At 36.9% G+C, this 22219-nt stretch overlaps 1 protein-coding gene across 4 annotated transcripts in view; it reads right to left on the bottom strand.

Annotated features, from left to right (window-relative positions):
- Nucleotides 1–22219, bottom strand: part of GRID1 (glutamate ionotropic receptor delta type subunit 1) — a 484592-nt gene that overhangs the window by 85278 nt on the left and 377095 nt on the right. For all 4 annotated transcript variants that reach the window (XR_004307682.1, XM_032445260.1, XM_032445261.1 and 1 more), the window contains 3 exons: nucleotides 21080–21250; nucleotides 10596–10757; nucleotides 9201–9320 (listed from right to left, as the gene is read on the bottom strand). Coding sequence is in view for 3 of the 4 variants with exons in the window: in XM_032445260.1 (XP_032301151.1) it covers nucleotides 9201–9320; nucleotides 10596–10757; nucleotides 21080–21250 (453 nt within the window). In the remaining variant the exon portion in view is untranslated. The remainder of the gene's footprint in view (nucleotides 1–9200; nucleotides 9321–10595; nucleotides 10758–21079; nucleotides 21251–22219) is intronic.

A 22219-nucleotide genomic window follows, 5' to 3' on the forward strand; every position in this document is an offset into this window, starting at 1 on the left:
CAACTCAATTTTTAGCAAATAACTTATGTCAGAAGCAACTATTCTTATGCAGTTTCTTTTCCTAAAACAAAAACAAACAAGCCTGTATCAGGCTACCTGCTTGGCTTGATAATGAACAGTAGCGTATTTTTCTTTGACTCCTCCACTATAACAGACTCTGTGCATTCTTTCCCAATATAACTTTCTTTACAATAACTTTCCCAATAACTTGCTTTATAATATAGCCCACTACCTAAGAGTTCTTCAAATCTCATCATTAAACACACAGAACTTTGCAGATCGAAAGATATTGTTGTAAGTGAATTAGATGTTTATAGGCTAGAGCTGTTTGAATACACTAAAGAAATGTTGTTTCAAATAGATTTACTTCATTCGTTTGAAGAAGTGAATGTTAATAGACAGTATCCTTCAAAGAGTGATCTCTAAGCAAATATGAAAGTTAGTAACGAAGAAGATAAGAGAGCTGCATCACTCTAGTTCTTCATGGCATCTTAAATTTGTAGATGGAATACAGCACTAGTATCATGCATGCTTTATTCTTTGTAATATTCTATTTATAAAAACCTGAAGTGATTTCAGCATGCTGCCAGATGTTTTTTGCAACTGTTCATAAGACAGTTTTGACTGTAAAGGTGATTTGGCCTATGCAGATACAAGGCTTCAGATCCACATGACATTCCTGTCTGGTCTACGCTGTACTAACAGCTTTCTGAGTCAGCCCTGCCTTCATGAAATAACAGTTGTGTTTGAGAGATCTCCGCCAACAAAGTACAGCCCTTCTTTGTGATATTCATTATGATACATCATTTCAGATCCAGATGTCATTTCAGTTGTTAACAATCTTTTAAGCCCAGCATGACCTGGAATCCAGCCATCTAGGAAAATCACCTTTACCCAATTTTCCATCCAGGCTACTGACAATATTTTCTGTTAAAATAGCTAGGGAGTGACTTCCTAGGTCACACACAGTGATCCCTCTGAGTGATTCCATCTCTAGAATCTCCATCAACAGTGGATTTTGGTAAGTTTTGTATTCAATACATTTGTTGTGCACTTGGTGGGGGTTTGTCTTGCACATTGGAGATTCAATTTAAGGCAGAATTTAAATGTATTGTTCCACTTAAAAAGGAGTTGAAACTAGATGATCATTATGATCCTCTTCAACACACGTTATTCTTTGATTCTATTATAGGTGTAAACATTTAATACAAAAATGTTTCCTGTTCATGATCATATGCAGAGGAGCTCTATAAACACTTCTGTACATCAGTCACTTAATGTATTAAAAATAGAGACATAGAATAATCTGAGCATAGGCACATACATAGGCATCATGCTCAGAAGGAGTCTTCCATTCTGAGAGTTACGATCTACATCTGATCATGTCACCACTTCAGTAAAAAGATGCCTCAGAACAGAAAACAAGTTCTACTGTACCTGTTCATTTTACCCAAGTATATAAATTCATTTATTCATTCATCAGCAGATATTGTAGTTCTAGAGAAGTGGTATTGCACAATTCTTCCCTTGACCTAAGTCCACACTGCATATACATGGTGCCTTTTTTTTTGCATATCAGTTAGACTGAGTATTTCCATTGTCATTTGAAAACATTAAGTCCTGAACATAAAGGTATTTATGCCAGGAACTGAAACACTGATAGACAATCACTGCCAAATATTGTTATTCCAGTGAATTAGCCAGTTTGTACTGAGGTTCAATCAGAACTCTAATGACCTTTAGCAGATATCTTTACAAATGAGTAAACTGAAGAGTTAAGTTTGCTATTATTATTAATATAATGAAACAAAGGAACTAAGCTAAATGAAGTCAGATAGTCTGCGGCACAATGTAACCTACAAATTCCTCATGTCCCACATCTCAGCTGACCACTACAACATTCTGCCATTAAACCCGACTTTTGATAACGTGAGCAGTGAGTATTTAATAGCATTCAGTTATATACATCAACATGAAGCGGCAGAAGCAAAAGATAAAAGAGAAAGCATTTAAACACCTGTTTCTGTTGTTGATTTTAATAGTGCTAAACAAAAAGGCTTGAAACTGACATTTTTGTTATCAAATCTGATTTTGTGCACAATCAAATAGCTTAACTGCCTACAATTGTCCACCTTCAGACATACTGAATATATCAGAACAATATATAGATGAAGACTTCATAGAATGATGAAATAACAGATTTCTCCATGCAGCTGCATGTAGCTGCAGCTTAACAAGTGATACAAAGCAACATAAATGATTAGCAGAATTAAACAATTTTCAAACACTACCAAAAGGAAACTGTTCCATGGTTTCCATCAACCTGCTGTCCTTGCAACTGTACTGTAATCAGGCTAAAAACAAAGAGATATAAGACCTAGTTTATATGTTCATGACAGCCAAGATGACATCAATTTGATTTGCTAGTTGAAATAATTGAGCACGTATTTTTGGTGCTAACAGTATCTTTTGAAGAGATTTTGCAAAGGAGATGCTAGGCTAAAAAGCACGTCTGACAACTCACAGCAAATTCTTCTCATAGAGCTGTGATTATTAAACATAATGGTTTGAAGATATTTCTAAGAGTGGGAAATACAGTCAGACTGTCATTCATTTCTGGAGCATGTGGTTATTGGCTTAGTTCCACACTGATGCTATGCAAGAAGGAACAGCAAGTAATTTCCTTCCTTAGAATTTGTGAAATTGTTTTCCAGCACCTCCTATTTGCTTTGTGTGTTGCTCAACAAATTCTGACCTGCTTCCATGTGGAAATAACTGCACAGTGCACAGATGAGAACAAAATTCTACGTGAACTCATCTACTGAAGTTTTAGTCTCACTCCAAATACTCTCCTAAGATCCATAACTAAATTACAGGAGCTTTGATGAAAACTCCACAATTAAAGATGTAATTATTTTGTTCAAGGCCGATTTTAATTCTCTTAATGCCTCACTTTTGTGCAAAAAAAAAAGGCAATTTTACACCCAAGATTCATTAAAATATGTTAAATACAGGCAGCGATGCTTATGGGATATAGAAGATTCAGAAGTGTCTTAATCACTGTAGGTATCCTGTGTCTTGCTCATAACTAAGATGTGGCTGCTCTTTGAAATCTAGCCTCCAGATTCATGCTGTGAAAATGTCATGTAAACAGCCAAGCAATGTTCCAATGGAGAATACCAGCAAGATCTTATGCTTAGAGGAATTCCAAACAAAATCTGCAAGACATCCCTCTTACTGAGGGTTGACACTGGTCTATTTGCAAATATTTCCAGGGTATTTTGTATTTGCAAACACAAGCTACACTTTACACCAAGTACAGGTCCTGCAGGCAATCTTTTCGCAAACACAAATAAATAAATGTTTTCTTTTTTTTTTCAAAGAACGTGCCATATTTGCAACAAAAAGCATTTCCAAACTCACTTACCTTTTTTTTCAGTTACTGAGTAGAATAATTCAGCTATAGTTTTAGAACAAAAATGTACAGAACATAAAATATTTCAATTGCCAAAACAAAGAACTCATTTGCAGAACTTGGGCAAACAGGGACTCTACTTCATTTTAGAATAAAAACACTCAGCTTCTTCATATTTCTTCTATTGTACTTCTCTACGTTCAGCTATATTTTTCACCATGAATAATTCAACCTACAGAATTTGCAAGAAATACATTTACTTTTACTTCTCACATTCATCTTGAACTGAAAAGTACAACTGAGAATGAAGGAGGTTTATTATATTGAAGAAAATATTCTATATTTATCTTTGGTTTGACACAGTATGTTTATAGGAAAAACCATATTAATCTTTTTTCCAATTTATTCTATCATGATACTTAAATCACTCAAGCAGAAAGGAAAAGTTAAACCAAATGTAAACATGCAAGAATTGCATTCTACTCCTAATAAGTCTATTACTCCTTTCCTTTGCCAACTATCAGAGGGTCTCTAGAGATCACAAGTAGTCAAGGCTCCAGTCCTATTTCTCAGCTGAAAGACACTCTGCCAACACACACCAAATTGAATTACTATAACCAAGTGCATGTTTACAGAGTGCTCTGACAATGGACAAGCATCTGTTTCAAGTCTAAAACAAGGAAATTCAGTTAGGCATTTTTTAATATGAGTAAAACTGATTCAATTACAGTTGTAAGCACATCAGATAGTTCTCTTCAGTAGGTAACTTTTATTGACCTATGATGCAACTTTGCAATATTCTTACAGATAAAAGCAATTTAATGCCACAGATTCCTAAAAATGCAGTTCCATTTTGCAATTAGCAAGAAGCATGGGGTTTCTCATCGTGATAAAGATGAAACTTCATCTAAATGTAACAATCAACACACTTTATCAGACCAGAAATGGGGTTTCAGCAACTTTGGAATATATCACAAAAGAGTAACTTCTCCAGCCTTAATCACAGGTACTCTACAAAACACATACGACTGTTAAAGAAGCAGACGGTCTTTCAAGAAAATCTACTCTAAAAAGAATGAAAACATACCAAATGACATAAATACCCAATGGTAAACGTTATTGTTTTGAACAGAATGTTTCCTGTGAAATACAGTATGTGAGTAAACCATTAATTCTGCTTTCATTCCAGACAGCCTGGGGAAGAACTGCAGACTGCTCTAAACATACATACATACATATATATATATATATATATATGCATTTATATGATCCCCGTCATAAAATACTCTGAACAAGAATATGATTTCTTACCTACATAGGCTCTTTCTGCCAGGGATGAAGATGAAGATGATCTCAAAGCTCCTTACAAGTATTAGCAAACTAAGCCTACAAGTGCAGCTATGGGTTTTATATTATATACAGAGAATATATTTATATTATATACTCTGTATACATCAACAAATGAGACAAGCAAGTTTGTATCTCAAGAGATCACTGGGAGATAGTAAGCTGCTATAAATACCAACCCTGAGGCTTTGACTCCCTTATTTTTGCTCTCGCAGATGAATAATCAAACTATTATATTGTGGAAAACTCATCTAAGAGCAGAAATCTAAGAATTATGAACCTGCACAAATGTTCAGAAAGTTACAAGAGGTTCTCATTAATAACAATAATACAGATGATGAGCAGAAAGGAAATTAACATAGTTGTGACTTGTTTTCCCACTCCATATCTTTTGTACTGTGATACCACAGTTTACCACTGACAATTGCGAACTAACTCTGAATGTTCTCCCTATGCTTAGGAATATACAGTTATTAATAATTTGATTCATTCAATTTCTTGATGTTAGCAGCTAAGTATTTTTGTTATAATCCTTTTCTATGTGTTAAAACATTCCACAAAACATTTAAGTACCCTCAGCTCCATAGTACGGCTGGGAACAGTGAATCAATGAAGCAAAACGACTTAACGACCACCTTCAACCACTGCCAGCGTTGGGGAATGAACCAAAGGAAGCTTAAGATAGAAGATATAAAGATGTAAATAAACTTTACCCATCCACATCCCCTGTGGCACTAAGGATCTTTTCCAACCTAGATGATTGAATGTAGGTAAAAATAAGTGAATGAATAAACGGCAAAAAATAAAATAAAAAAATAAAATGAGAAAAGAGAGAGAAATGTTGGTAAACTCTACATTCAGAAGAAGTGTGGTGGTGAACATTCCAGCAATTATAGGAATTGCTGGACTTGGTGCATCCAGTCTAGCATGGGGAGCAGGAATGAGAAGTGAAATGAGAAGAAAGTGTCTATCAGCCACCAATTAAAATCTCAAAGGGCTCTGAACATAACCAGGCTATTCCAGCTGCTCCACAGGCTTCACCTGAACAGTTTACATCACTTTTACTTTTATTCCTCTCCTCTTCCTCAAAGTTATGCTTATTTTCCACTCGCTAATTCTTCCAATCCAATGTCACTGAATTTAAAACATTAGCACAGCATCAGATATTAAAATTCTTTACTTGGTCTTTTCATTTGGTTGTGTTATTCCACTATGTTTTATACTTTTTATAGCCTCTGCATCTCCCAGGTATTTATGCCTTCTATCCGTGCTTTTTAGATATACAAATGCTGGGGTTGCTACTTTGAAGGTGTTTACATACACTGGGAAAATAAATCATACAACAATCATCAAATAGCAGACATTTAAATCTTTTCAGTTTGTTTAAGAATCTTAATCCTTCGAATGTCCTGACTGGTCAACACATGCTGCTCTCTTTTTTCAAGCACGAATATGCCATGCTTTCTCAAACTCCATATACACACAGTGAATAGAAGGCAATCACCCAAACCTTTTGAAAAGCAAGATAGTAGATTTAAGGGATTACTCCCACTCTTTTGAATTGAAACTAAAGATAATAGAGCATTTCCTGAAGTTTTCCTTCCACTAAGGTATGCCTAAATAATCTAAAAGAGGGTACACAGAAAGTAATTGGATGTCACTACCAGCCTTCGACAAAGAAACACGATGCTACAGTTCTGGAAGAAAGGAAAATACATACAGAGACAGGAAATGCACGTATTTACTTGCACTCCTAATTCCATTGCACCTGTGGGGACTGAAAAACAATCATGGTTGCAAAAAGATGAGATCCCAGGGGAACTGCTGAGAATCAAGTTGCCTTTACAAGAAAGTCCTGTGAATTCCTGCCAGATTTGGGTTACCTTCATCAATGTGCTCCTAAGACTCTTTTGATGGTGATGATTACTGAGAGACTCTCTAATTTGAGTCTGACAGTACCTTAACACTTGGCTTGATTCACTCTAAGCCTCAACACTGAGTATTATATTCCTTTGCTCTGCACTGTCACAGATCCTAAGTATAAGGCTTCTTTAGGGTCGAGGTAGGAATGAATAGATACAGAAGATTTCCATGCAGAGGTAAGGAAAACCATGCAGAAAGGAACTTGTGTTTTCATGATAAAGTGCCCCTCTAAAGCTAAATCCACAGAAAGGCTGATATGGAAACATCTGACAGTAAATCAGAACTGATCTCTCACTCAAATAATATAAAGACAAGAATGATTTTTGAAGCTTTTAAAAATACTTCTGAGATACAACATTTTTTTTTTTTTTATGCAGCACTAATGAAAAGTCAGGTTGTCAAAATAATTGAATACTCCTATTTCCGTGGTAGTTTTGCTCTGAGAAATATCTTAGATTTGAAGTTCTTCTGTAGGCTGCTGGGCATGCGCTCTTGCATGCTAAATTTCTGCTCTCAGTCTCTGACTCTCCCTTTCTTGCTCTCTCTCTCAGACTAAAAGATTCATTTTCAGAGCTAGATTTTAACCCACAGAAGTATTACACAGCAAACAGTTTTCTACCCACTTAGAATTATACTCCATTCCTGAATATATGTTCTGTGTTTAACATCCAACGAGTTCAGCTCTTCTATATTAATCACCTAATTACAAATTAGCAAATTAGGTATCAAAATGATCAGTATTACATCAATTCAGCCACTCTAGTTATCTTCCAACTTAGTCTTTTTTCACATTTCTTTGCCTCAAGGTCTCTTCTTTGTGCCATGTTAGTTACCTCCACACATCTGGATTACACCCCTATCAAGGTCACTGTGTTCCACATATTGAAATCAGAGCTTCTATATGTACATGAAAAGCACATTATTAAAAAGAAAAAAAGAGAAGTAATAAGTATACTAACACATCCTAGTTTTCATTTAAGGCCTCAAAACCTTCCGTGTGATAATTATGCCAATTTTACTGAAAAGGAAATCAAAGCACAAAATGATTATGTGATTTATTCAAAGTCATCTGGGAAGCGTATATCAAAATGGAACTGAATAAGTTGCCCCATGGCACCTGAGATGTCTGCTGAGGATAACACAATACTGACAGGAGACTCATATTTTTTCTGTAGTGGCAGTTAGAAATGCAGCAGAATAATCCCAAATCATCTCAAACAGAATTGGATTCTAGTTTTATGTACTTGTCCATAAACTCACGTATGTAATGCTTATGAAGCTGAATTTCTTCCTAGGCCTCCTATGGCAATTCTGGTTTATTAAATCAGCAACACTAGTTCCAAAATGATTTTAATTTTTCATCATTCAGCCAGTATTCAGACCTATTTGCAGTAGAAAACTTCTAGAAATTAAGTACAGTGGACTGAGGAAGAGCCTTTTCTAATCATGACAATACAAGAGGGTACATAGCCAATTTCAAGTCTTCTGAGACATTTTCTGGCAATGGATGGTTTTCAATTATATTAGCTTTGTGCAATTCAAATGCTTTCTTTCCTTCCTTGGAATTCCTAACAGATTTGCAGCTTTTGGCTGCATGTCCAGAATAATCATGCCAAAGTAGAATCTGAATCTCACGTTGAGCTATTTCAGAAGATAATGTAAATATAAGTTCTTTACTTCTTTTTCCATTTAGGCTGGAATAATTCAGGTGAATTAAAATAAAACACATAAATCAATGGCCAAATGAAGAAAAAATCATAAACGATAATTCTGTATGGAATTTGCCCTTTTCAACTCTGCTTAATACAGGAACCATTGACTATATAGTGTTGCACTTAAACCAGACGATCAGTGTAGGGACAGTTTGTGTTCCAATCAAAACCTTACTGTTTTAATTCAGTTTCAACTATTTTTGAAATATTCCCTCTGCATAAACAAGTTCTTGGTAGCCTTCTCATCCCATGACATTTTAAGTTAGTGACCATATGGAACCATTCTGACATCATATCCTAGTCGGTTCTTGTTCTACTAGCTTCCACCAATAGCTTATCCTTTACTTTGCACAATACAACATCAACTGTTTCTCAAATTATCTTCTCTAGAGGTTCCTACTTTATTTATTTCAAATTCTTAAGTAAAGTGTAAGTATATCTTACACCTTTCTATGTTTGGAAAATGTATAATTACAGTTAGCTTCCTTAGTAAAACAACTGTCAGTTATATCAATGGTAAACTAATTAAAAATAGAATGTATGAGTCAAATTGAGCAGTCTTAACTATAATGTTCATAGTACTGCTATGGTACTGCATCACTACTGTATATATTGAAACAACTTGCAGGACTTTTCCATACTAGAAAGAAGCTTGAGCATGTGAGAAACTTGAAAATATTTCTTTTATAGTAAATTTCTTCTGTGGTGTAGTGGTAACTCATTCTCAGAAAATAACTTTTTAACCTGTAAGATAGAATTTGTATTATTTAGAGGGGAAAAAAAAGAAAAAAGCTTATCTTTACCCTCCGGACGTCTTTGCCAAATGTTTCACTGTAGCTGGTGCCCAGTATTTCAAATTGAACGTAGGGGTTGGCGCCATCTTCTCTGAACTCCATAACACCAGTAAGCCCAGTTATATGGCCCTAAGGAAACAATTATCAAACATTTTACAATGGAACAAATTTGCCTTTATAAACTCTCACCCTCTTTAAAGATACGACAAAGCCACTCTGAAAACATTTACAGTAAATGTAAATGTAGCAACCACATGTTCTTCAACAGTTCAAATACTGCCACACGCACACAAAAAACCCCCACAATTCTTTTGTGGAAAGGGCTCTGACACTAATACATCCTCCACAAATTGTGTTAAGAAGTCATTCAGGTCTTCACACAAACAGACCCTAGAAAGCAGGACTGTGGAACATGAGACAATGGTCCTGTCAGTGTAACTGAAAGCAGTCAGCTGAGTTCTGGAGTTGAATTCAAAGTCCAAGACCAGAAGAAAAAGTAATACTTGCTGTGCTTACAAGAGAGGTGTGAAGAAAAGATGAAATTTGAAGAACTTTTAAAACATCTGCACTGGTACAGATTTCCTCTAGCATTTTATGCAGGCTCATGTTCATCACTCGCAAAAAAAGGCATTATTAATGATGGTGAGTATGTTAAGAAAGACCACTCTGTAGCTGAGAAGTTGCTCTACCAAATACTGTTATTGTGCTTTGTATCTGTTGTAACTTCTATGGAAAGAAGTAGGAGGCATTACTTTCAGAGCAACCACTGATTTAAATAAACAGGTTGCTATTACAAATACATGCTAAAGCTGTTAAAGTATGAGTATTTTTAACTAGTATTTGTGATCAAATACCTTTTGCATAAGAGGTTACCATGCATCTGTAAAGACACAGTACTGTTCATGTTTGATTAATTCAACATACTGCAAGACAGTTGAAAAAACTTAGCTAAATCACACTGCATTTGCTCTGGGCTACACCACAAAAAGAGACATTTAACAATGCTCAACTAACTCAGGAAGCTAGCTGAGCAGCAGTAAATGGAATCTAAAACTTACACCTTGTTGTTGATTGGCCCCTCGAGCTCCTTATGCTTTCTTGACGAAAAGATTACAACAAGTGAACACATCTATCTATGTGACTACTTCTAATCACATGACCTCCAGAAGAAGCAGCTATGATAGCCACAGACATAGAACACACATCACGGGATTAATGCTGTAGTGTGCGTAATTTGTTTGCAATAAGTCATTTGCTTTATTAATGTTAGATCACTTATTGTAGTTGTAAATCACTTGCTTCTAATGAAAGTTAAACAGAGGCCAAAAGCCTCTTTAAAAGCTAATCTCAAGGAGAACTGAAACAACTCAATCTCTCAGACAATTGCGGCTTGCCTGCTCTCACCTTCTTAATAGTCTCAAGCATGGATCGTCCCCCGTTCCAGGGTTTGGTGGATTTCCTCATGCAATTCAGACTTGCCATGCTGTGCCATTTCCTGTCCTCCAGTTTTCTGTGGAAAGCATTTGCTAGCATGAGCACACTGTCATACAGGTACAGGTTGGAAACCTGCAAACAATAATAAGAATGAGCCTCTTTGTTTACTTATCCATCTTTCCAAAGAAACCGTAAAAACAAGAAAACAAGAACAAAAGCAAATAACAAAAAAAGAAGACGTCTGTAAAAAACAAAAGCTAGGCACGTGTGAGATGTTCAACAGCTAATGCAGGTGTCTGCTCACACCTCCTTCCCCTCCAGCTTAGCTACTGGGTTTTTCTGCCCGAGGGATTCTGGTGCTTTGGATTACCTGCACTTTACCTACAGTACTGCAGTACAGTGCAGTAAAGATGTAAAAGACCAAATATAAAATTAAGCTACAGAAAGAGCACAGCTATCTATCAGTAAAAGTCAAGGACTGCTACCCTGTCAGTCATTTCAGCAAGAAGAAAAAGATGGAACAGAATTAAGCTCTTAGTCTTGTTCATTTGAACAATCTCTGTAATTTCTAGCACTGCAAAACACAATACTAATCCATCTACTTAGCACACAGGGAGAAGAAATGACAGTATTATTTTGCATCTCTCTCCACCAAATAAAAATGAGACTGGTCATTGTTCTACTTTCTCGGGAGATATTTTTTGTCAGCCTTCATATCCTCCTTATGAGAGATAACAGCAATAATTGACAACAAAGGCTCTAATAAGAACTACACACTAATAGCACTGAAATCTTGCTTTACCAAAATTGCTTTTTCCAAACCAAGACATAGCCACTGATACAAAATCAATGGTGACATGTGGAGTATCTATTGTAAGAGGTAAAACTAGTGGTAAAACTTTAGCAGTGGCAGTTAGCTACAAGTAACTTGAAAAAAATAATTAGATACTCTCTTCACTCATCTTAATTCCTCTTCAAACCTATGCACAGATTCAGGGGTCTTGATTTACTCTTAACTAAACTCAAATAAGCAGTTAGCATGAGGTGCCAGTTCCATAACTTAATTATTTATCATACTAAAAGGATATTCACTGAGCTGAAAGCTTTAGCCATGGTGAACTATTTATCACTTGGATTTCTGTAATTCACCACAGAAGATAGTGTCAGTGAAAGGTAACAAATGAAATTTAATGCAACGACATAATTCCTATGAAATGTCACTCATCTGTAAATCTTAAACATACAATGCTGTTGCATCACTGTCTACAACTAAACTTCTAATATCTTAAGATCTTAAGAAATAAAAATTCCATAAGCTGGAGTTGAACATAAATTGAAAGCCCAGTCATTTTGAAAAGTTTTCTGGTGCAAGTTAATCTGATCAAAATACACAAGAATATATACGTAAACAGATCTGTAAATTTGTTAACAAATATGTAATAACACAAGCCAACAAGAATTACTCTTGAAACAGTTAAATTAGGAAGAAAATAAGCACTAAATATTAAGGATACTCCCATGTTTAAGCGACTAAACACAAGCAAGGATCTTAATGCAAGCCTTATTAAATACTATCACTGAGCTCGTCTCCCATTTTGTGTTGCTATTTTTAGTATAATCCACTTGTCTTTTCCCCCCAGAATTCACTTCATCTTCTTACTGTTTTCCTTTTAGGAGAGTTTCTACAGCAGCTACTTTCCACACTTGCTCTTTTTAAGAAAAGTATATACTTAAAGAGTTAACAAGACTTCCAGCAAATAAGTTCTGTTTTTGTTAAGTCTCTTCTGCCCAATTACATTTGCATTCTCCTGCAGATATTTTCCAAACAGCTTTCAATTAAAGCAACCAAGCAAATCCTTATTATTCAACAAGACACTTTTCTAGTCTCAATCAATCAATCGATCAATCAATAAAATTAAAGACTACTATGCAGTACAGTGTCAGAGACATTATTCTTTTATACCATTGGGTCAAAGCTTGAAGGACACAGATGAACAAGTCCAAGCAAGTCCTGGCCAAGGGTTGAGAAATCCTCTGTCTGAAGGAAACAGATGGACTAGGCCAGGGGCAAGGAGAGAGAAGCCGCAGCTTAATGGCCGGGAAGCAGTCTTTTGTGTGGGCTTATGTGGGGGAAGATGGACATCTCAGGAAGTGCACCCAGGGATGTCACATAGGCAGGAAAAAAAGGAGGATAAAAGAGAGATCAGCAACCATGAAGTAAGGTTTTCTGACAACAGATTTACACCTACATCTTTACATTTTTAACTGACAGCTCACCCTCATGTTGCAATGGAGCAGCCACAGAGCAGAAACACTTTGTATTTTCTTAGTTTGGCACTTTTTAAGATCTGGAGAAATGCAGCCTCATTCCCAAATCCAGTTTGCTTGGTTTGCTATTAGCAAGCTCCGGGGTAATACAAGGTGACATAGGTCTCCATATATAATACACTGAAAGCTTGAGAGTCATTTCGCTGAATGTCTTAGTCTATATAACCTTACATACAACTCATAGACTACATGATGTACCAAAAAAACTCCAAAAAAACAAAACAAAAAAAACCCCACAACAACCAACAGTCACTTGTTTACAAGCCTAAACAAAATATATTTTAGCCGGTTCCATAATGGATTTTGTATCACAATTGTTCCATTCCTTTTCTTTGGAAGAAAAAGGGATATAAATTGAGTGGCAGAAGGGTCTGCTGAAGAGAAGATTCACACTGTTTACTTCCTTCTGTCACACATCTGTGCAGCAAGGCAGACATAATCATTTCAGGAGACAGAGCAAGTTGCTTCCTTGAAACCAACATTTGTGGAGTTTTTTGCTGGTGTTCTTTATTTCCTAACAATTTCCAGTCTACTAAAATCAGAGGGAAAAGAAAAACAAAACAAAACAAATTCTATTTGTTCTAGATCAGAAATTAACAGTGTTTCCGGAAAGACAAGATAAGGTAAATTATGACCTTACCGGGAAGTATGTTTTTAATCTCTTTTTCTCCTAAATCTTCCCTAAGGAAGAAAAATAAGAATACTAAAACCAATCAAATATGCTTTTCTTCTCTAAGTTACTTTCACTTTCTGCTTTAAGTCATTACTGGGTATTTCTGGGTGGAAAAAAAGACACTGGCAGCAAAACACAAATTGTGACGTGAGATCACGTTAAATCCAGCATGACAATAATTTCCTTTATTTTCTATTATATTCTATTTAATATCTTAACACTTCTACAGGCCTTCAGCGCTTATCAAAGTTAAATAGTCATTATAACCTTGCTCATAACATGCTACTAATAACCTACATGTATTTCAAGGCCTCTATAAGTCACTGTATTTCAGATTAGACTGAAATAAAACAGTCCATTTGGAAGGGACCTTCAAAGATCATTGAGACCAACTGCTTGACCACTATAGGGCAAACCAAAAGTTAAGTTAATGAGGGCACTGTCCAAACATCTCTTGAACATGGACAGGCCTGGGGCATCAACTACCTCTGTAGGTTACCTGTTCCAGTGTTTGATCACCCTCAATCAAAGTAAAGAAACATTTCCTAATGCCCAGCCTGAGGGAGGTGTAGAGGGCAACAAGGTTACCTCTCTTGGCCTCCTCCAGATTAGAAGACAACTATTTCAGAAGAAAACCATCTTCTACAAAATCTCTGCATCTGTACTAGATGGTGTTTGCAACTGTGTATGTTTGTTGTAACCTCCAGAACAGCAATACCACAAAATTAAAAAGGATTAACTGGACAAAGCCTGTAAATACTTGCTACCACAAGTGCACACTTATTTCAATTTTCAGCAAGCTATCAAATTCTGCATACAAAAGTGACTCATGAAAGGGAACTCATGCGACACCCAAGGGATCAACTATACCTTGTTTCCACCGGTGCTGTTTGAGACATGGGAGTGAAAATTAGTCTTCAAGTAGCTATTCAGAATTGGTAGCAAAGTAAGAGAGAAGAAACAATAAGGCAAGGGACTTGATTCCTTTGGGTTTTCCAAGCTCAGTAGCATTACTTATTTCCCATAAAGATTTAAAGGGAAGGACATGTATCTGCCTGCAGAGTTGCCCCTTCACATAACAAAGCTTCCTAGATAAGAACCAAGAGTTTAATTTCCATCCTACTTGGAGGAAGAAGCTGTAATTTTCAGTTCCTCTTTCACTTGCTGAGAGCTGTAAGAGCTGAATAAATGCTTTCTGACCTATCTGCTGTAAAAATGATGGTGGCTGCTTCACCAATATATTAAAGAGTTTGCACTGTACGCGAGTAACTTTAGATTTATTCTGCTACATATTCTAAAAATTATTTCCAGAACCTTTGCGATCCTGTTAGGAGCCTTTGTTTCACAATGAAGAAAAACGCTGCCGTGCACGGGATGAGCAATGCAAATTTTCAACAGGTGAATGGAAAGCTTTCCATATTTACATTACTAGATGTGATTTTCAAGAGACTTTCTACATGAATTCCACGAGAATTCCCGAAGTGAATTTACTTTTAAAGTAAAAAAATAAACCTGTATGAAAATATCTTTTAGTTCCTTCAGAAGCATTAACCATAGACAAGTACATTTCTGGGAAGGATAGCAAGCCACAGAGACTGAGCCCAAGTTCTGATCTGCCAGCAGTGCCAGAAGTCCAGGCAGAAAAGACTACTGAGATGAGCTGGGAAGAAGATCCTCAGATACAACTGCTTCAAAAACATATTCCCAAGCTCTGCATCTGTACCTTGCTGCTGCCAAAATCATCCTGTGAGTGGCCACAGCCGTCAGTTCCAAGGATGAAGCAGGTGGAAGCCAAGCTCACACCAAGCACAGCGCCAGCAGCAGCAATGCTTGCTGCATGGGATTGGTATCATCGTGTTCACGTACATGCACACTGGTGTGGACTAAAACTGTGTTTTATCTTTCAAAGTTTAAGAACTGACACAGCTAGGCACTTAATGTCTCTAATGACAGGATGCATCTTGCCAGGAGTAGTGAAGATCAATGGTTTACTTATACTCTAACAGCACGCTTACAAGGATATCGTTAGGAGGGAGAGACTAACAATTTGACCCACTTAATTTTCTCAAATTAGTTTGCAGAGCCCATTGTGAGACTTTGTGTGAGTGCCTATGTTTTAAATGTATGCTTTGCTGCTCGTGGAGAACAAAATCACAGCCAGCAGTCTGGCATTCATGAGAAAATCAGAGTCAGAAAACAAACTTTCATTAAAAACTCAAATGTCAGCTTCAAACTTCCAAAGGGCTATTTATTATCATGGAGGCAAATGAAAGCCAGAATAAAATCTTCAGAAAATTGTAAGAGAAAACTAGACCAGCTTATTTAGGCAAGATCTCTAATGCCAATGAGTTTAACTAGTACATTACTTAGTGCTATGTCCAATCTAATTTTAAGTGTCTGGGAAATGGGGCTTCCAAAGATTTATTTGGAAGCCTGCACCATCAGAATTGTTTTCTTCTTTAAACTCATAAACAGTTTTTATCTCCTTTATTACATTTTTCTTTTTACTGATTTACAAATCACTCCTCTCCTTAACTACAGCTTCTGTTCTCTGCATGCTTCGTGTCCTTCAGCTAGTTTTTTGCAAGCATTTATTATAATTATGTGTGTTTTCCTACTCAATATGTTTTCTAACAACGTGTTGACAATAAAACAGGGCCTGGATTACACTGCACAGCTCAAAACTTGTCAGCTAAATGCACTGGCATTGCTCACTATTCATCTCAAGAATCTGGCACAGCCAATGCTCACAGTCTAAGGAAAGCTTAGCAGAAGATGTTTGATAAAGGAAACTGAACACAACATAAGACATGCAGTAGGGCAAACAGTAACACTAAATCGCAAAAGGTTGTATAAGATCATAATTTTACCTTCTATCATATATAAATAAATATGGCTGCATATTATGTTTAAGAGGCAAAAAAAAAACTGAGGTAGTAAGCCTTGCTTCCTGCCACTGTCATCCACTCTCTGGTAAAGCACTGAACAACAACTCAATGAAGTATTTAATTATGCAAATAGAGAACTCCAGAGGTCAAAAGAGCCAGTCTAAGCAGAGGAAAATATCACTTTGCAATTTATTTGGCTTCCAAAATGCAGACTCTCACAACATTGCACTTGGTAAGAGGGCACCTTTTCAGACATGCTATGGAGCCTGAGAGAGAGATGATGCCTGCAGTGGGCAGTGATGTCTGTTCAAGACTACTTTTCGTTCATTCTGTTCTCTGAAAAAATATCCCAACTACAACTGATTATCCAGCCAAAAGTCCAAAACTAAGTTTTGCTGAAGAAAAATGCTATTAAAGGTTTCATATCTACAGGAAAATAAAAACATTTCTCATCAATTCTTTGTGACAGAAAGTATATGTTTTAATGGGGCTCAATCAATATTTGCTGCCTTTGGTGGTACTCAACAATGTGTCAAACGTGTGTCAAGCTCTTTAGCTGGGTAAAACTGCAGGATAGGAGAAGTAAGTTAATACTTTTAGAAAATATATCTTCATGTACAGTAGTTAAGTTGCAGAAATTCTGGAAAAGACAACGGTTCTTCAATAAAAATGCAGCTCGAAGGAGCAACTGCTAAGAGATGCATCCAAAGATATCTCACGGTCAAGTCTTTGGAGAATGACATGGAGAGAAGAGTAGATGTTTCAAGGAATACCCTCCTACGCTTCTCAACATCTTCTCTTCAAATATGTCAAACCACGCCAGAAATAGTTCTTCAGTAGAGAAGCAAGATATTGGATCCTTTTAGGAATAGCCTTGTTATTTTTGTGACACAGTTTGCTGGAGTTCTCTTCTTTTTGATTTTCAAATCTTACTACATATATTCAATCTGTATTAAATAATTTAGATACCTTGCGCCCATTAATATATTTTACTATAGACAGACTCTCACATATTGAACTTATGAACTGCAAACAGCAAATAAGGGATGAAGGTAACTGGAATGGAAACCACATTTCTGAAAGGAAATATTTCTTCAAAATCGTAACGAGAAAAACATTCTGATTTTTATAACTGAACACATCATGAATAACCTTGAAGAAATAAAAGTGATCATAAAAGATCTGTAAAACTAGTCTGAAATAATCTAAACATTTCAATAGTGGTAATCCTCCTAAACATCATTCCAGAGCCATATAGATACAGATTGAGCTTATCTGAGATGAACAGTATTTGTCATAAATCCTAAAGTGCTTCAGTAATCTTTCTCCCAGTGACAGAATAATGACAGTTCTGATGGTCCGAACTACAGGGTAGTCCCTGCCACTGGAAAACAGCAAGTGCTAAAGTGTCTTCACCACTTATAAAAAGTAGAAGAAGGATGCAGGAAATTACATATGAAGAATAAATCAAAGATTGACACAGACCTCTGAATTCAAATAAAATGACCAAGATGAAAACGTTATGAAGACTTCTGAAGAAGAAACCCAGTTGATAGCACCTGCAAGAAATAAGGGGGCGAGCAAAACTGTGACAAGAGGGTTGATGGAGTAAGACTGGATTTCCACAAAGCATTCAGAACAGATGAGGTTTTGGATGAGCTTGCAGAACAGGCTGATCTTTAAAAGCCTTGTCAGAATGCCAACATGGGATGATCACCTACGGAAAAACAACTTTCCAGGATATGGTACAAAACAGACACTGGGAACAAAATTGTGCCAAGAAGATTTTCATTAATTTATCCAGAACAAAGTTAATAATCCTGGATGTAAATCTTCCTTCACTAGCTTGTTAAAAATGCTAAATTCTCTACTAAAAATCTTACAGCTAGAGGCTGACAGAATTTAGCTTATTCGTCTTCAAAGTCGTTAAATAAATAATTAACTAACAATAGCTGGTAAGTAACCTTGACAACAAAGAATTATTAATATGAAATTGCCCAAGGGAGAATGAGCCAGGGATTTTCAAACTGTGGTGTTAATCAAACTACTTCAAAGCAACGCAAGGACTCAGTGCTGGCAGGCAGGCAGGCGGTCACTGCCTCTGGTGGATTCATGCAGCCTGACACAGAGCTAGGAGCTACCACTCCCTTTGGCAACACAGGTAATTTAGTGATGTACTTCTGTGCAGCAAAAGGTCAAAACTATTTTTTAAGCAAGAAAAGAGAAATAGAAGATTGAAAGCACCTGAATTACCGAAGCATTAATAATACGTCAATCATACTGAGAAATGAATATTAGCTCTATTCCCAACAAGATGTTATATAAGATGTTTAGACAATGTCAAAAAAAAAATGCAGATACAGAATGCTTCAGACATAACTGCACATGCTTCGAGCATCCAATATTCAATTAGTAGAAACTTAAAGATACTGTAAGATATACTGATGGCAGTTTATCTCAGAGACTGGTAATATTATACAGTGCCCTTCAGTGTTCATGATTTTACAGTCCAGCGTGGCTGGGCAAGAAAATTTTAGAATCAAGTCCCACAAGGCTAACTATACACCTCTGCATCTCTTTCTTGTTTCTAAGAACTAATGGGCAAAGGATAACATTACTTTTCCATTCTCTTAATGAGTGTTTCTAAGGTAGCATAGTGCTTCTGAAATATGAGAAATCAGAAAGCTGAGGATGTGTTACTTGTCAAAACCCACATTTGTGAACTAGTAGGAAGAGTATTTAGATTCCTAAAGGGTCTTTTGTCAGTGAACTTCTGTAATAGGCTGTGAGGCTATTCATGCCAGCAAACCAATTACTGGTTTAGCAAATAACTACCTCAGAGAAGTCTGTCAGATGAGTCTCTGAATTACATCATCCATAAGCTACCTTAGTCAGAAATCCTCTTGTAAGGTAAGACTGTTCTCCAGTAAGTGATTTTTAGTGCAGGTTACATCAGTTTTTTTTCAGCATAATAGGAACAGTTTTGATCCTCCGAAATGACTAACCCCTGCTCTCCTTACAGCATTTCTCAAAACTGCTATCAAACACCAAGTGTCTTTTCATAGAAAGAAAAGGCACAGACTTTCCCCAGTGCAGAAAAGCAAACCAATGCTCAGAGATACAGTTTGTGTGGCTGGAATTTCCCAAAGTTTGCCATCAAACCCACTGTGACAGAATCCCATAAGGCTCACACTTCCCCTGCTGAAGCCCTTCTAAGCCAACACATGAGTTACCCGCTAGCAAGGACACCCTTGCTGACTGGGCTGCAGCAGCCCCCATTATCAATACAAGCTGGAGGAAAAGCTGGATTGAGCAGAACTCGGACAAAAAGGACCTGGGAGTATTGGTGGATGACAAGCTGGATGTAAGCCAGAAATGTGTCCTTGCAGCCCAGAAAAGCAATCATACCCTGGGCAGCATCAACAGAATGGTCAGCAGCTCAGGAGAGGTGATCCTGCCCCTCTGTGCTGGTGAGACCTCATCTGAAGTACTGTGTTCAGATATGGAATCCTCAGCACAGGAGAGATGCGGACCTGTCGGAGTGCATCCAGAGGAGGACCACAAAAATGATCCAAGGAATAGAACACCTTTCTATGAGGAGAGGCTGACAGCTGGGGCTGTTCAGCCTGGAGAAGAGAGAGGCTCCAGGGAGACCCAATAGCAGCCTTTCAGTATCTAAAGGGGGGCTATAAGAAAGAAGGGGGCAGACTCTTTAGCAGGGCCTGTTGTGACAGGACAAGGAGAAATGGCTTCAAACTAAAAGAGGGAATACATGGGTTAGATATAAGAAAAAAGTTGTTTTACGGTAAGGGTAGTGAAGTGAAGCACTGGAACAAAGTTGCCCGGAGAGGTGGAGGTGCCATCACTGGAGCCACTGAAAGTAAGGCTGGACATGGCTTTGAGAAATCTGATGTAGATGTAGATGTCCCTGCTTACCGCAGGGGAGTTAGACTAGATGACCATTAGTGGTCTCTTTCAACTCAATCAATTCTGTTCTATGAAACCCATTACCAAATTCTGGAACTCAAACCAGTAGTGCATATTTCATATGCTCAAACAATTATTGGCTGCTGGAGACTTCGGAGACTACTGAAATGGGACAGATTGAACACATCAACTGGACTCAGTCCATTTAACTAAATATGAAATGCTCCACAGCCCAATGCATATCAGAGTTTCGTTGTCCTCCAAGATTCTTTTATATCAGATATCTGAGGTATAAATACAATAAAAAAGTAGCAATGCCAGAGGACTATAATGACACAGGGTTTTCTTTTTTTTTTTTTAGTTCAAATAGAGAAAGATTCATAAAAGGAGGGCATACCCAAAATCATCTTTGAGTTAGCACAACTGATTTCTAACATTTTATGGACATAACATCCTATCTAAAACACTTGGTTCTTCAAAAATGAAATAAAAGATTAAATCAGGAATAACTGAGCAAAAACTACCTGCACAGATTTATCCCTACTCATTTTATTCTTCCTCTAACATAATTCAGTCACAGACAACTATCTCACATTGAATTCCTAAAATGGACTTTTCCGCTGGACATAGCTACTGACCTGCAGCATCTGAAGATAGCCTTCTTGTGGATCACAGAGCAGTGATGATATTCGGTGATTGTTCCTCATGCATCTCTGATTGTCCTTTGAGAGAGGAAAAATCTGCCGGATAACTGTCATCCTCCCAAGAGCACTATGCACCAGCTCTAATATTTCATTATCAGTGATTTCCTGTGAATGGAGACAAAGTATTTTAGAAACAAAGACTTGTCCAGACATTGTAATATACATCTATCATTGCTTGAAAAATGTTTTTACACAGACAAAGGAAGAATCAAAAGTTACAGATGCACGTTTTATCTACAACAAAACTTCTTTGTTTATGCCTAATAACATCATTTTTTAATGTGTTATCTGAAACAAAAGAGAACAGCTTAACGTAGCATCATCTACTCTGGCAATATTATCATACAGTGGAAGTAGTTCCTCATAGGGAAAAGCACAAAAATAGTCTCAATAGGTCTCAAGGTAAAGAACAAGAACCCTCAAATGAAATGCTTACAGAAAGAATAGGACCTCATTACAGCCTCAAAACAAAACAGCAAATATCAAATGTAACCACCAGGAAATACAGCCCCCACCTCTGAGAATAAAGGTGCACATTCTTCCCATAAGAACATCAAATTATTTCTTCAGACTAATTCTTATAATAATGACTCAAGCAAGTCCTTTGAAGTAATTGATGTTACAGAATCAAAAAGCAGGGAAGCCTCATGGAAGGGATGGATACATTTAAGAATGTAAATTACTACATAGGAAATAATTTGGGATAAGATACAAAGAAAATTCATGACGAGGGACAGAGTCTGCATCTGCTGCCCTTATGTTGCAACTGATGCCAACTCAGCTATATGCTCTAAGCATTCTGTACCTAAACAAACACACACAAACCTCTTTTCTTACCCTAAAAACAAATCTTTTGAAAATTAAGGGTTTAGCTGATCCTGAAATCAGAAGAGTAGTACAGCTTGTGATGGCTATCAGCTGCCACAGAGATTCCTTCCCCATGGGGAATGACAGGCTATGGCACCACTGTCTGCATTCTTCCCCTCAGTCACATCCTTCACAGAGAATGGCTTTACATCCGAGCTCCCTACCACTTAATTCCCTTAATAATAAAACAGACTGAATGACTGGAAA

Source organism: Coturnix japonica, chromosome 6 (genome assembly GCF_001577835.2).
Source record: "Coturnix japonica isolate 7356 chromosome 6, Coturnix japonica 2.1, whole genome shotgun sequence".
NCBI classification, from domain to species: domain Eukaryota; kingdom Metazoa; phylum Chordata; class Aves; order Galliformes; family Phasianidae; genus Coturnix; species Coturnix japonica.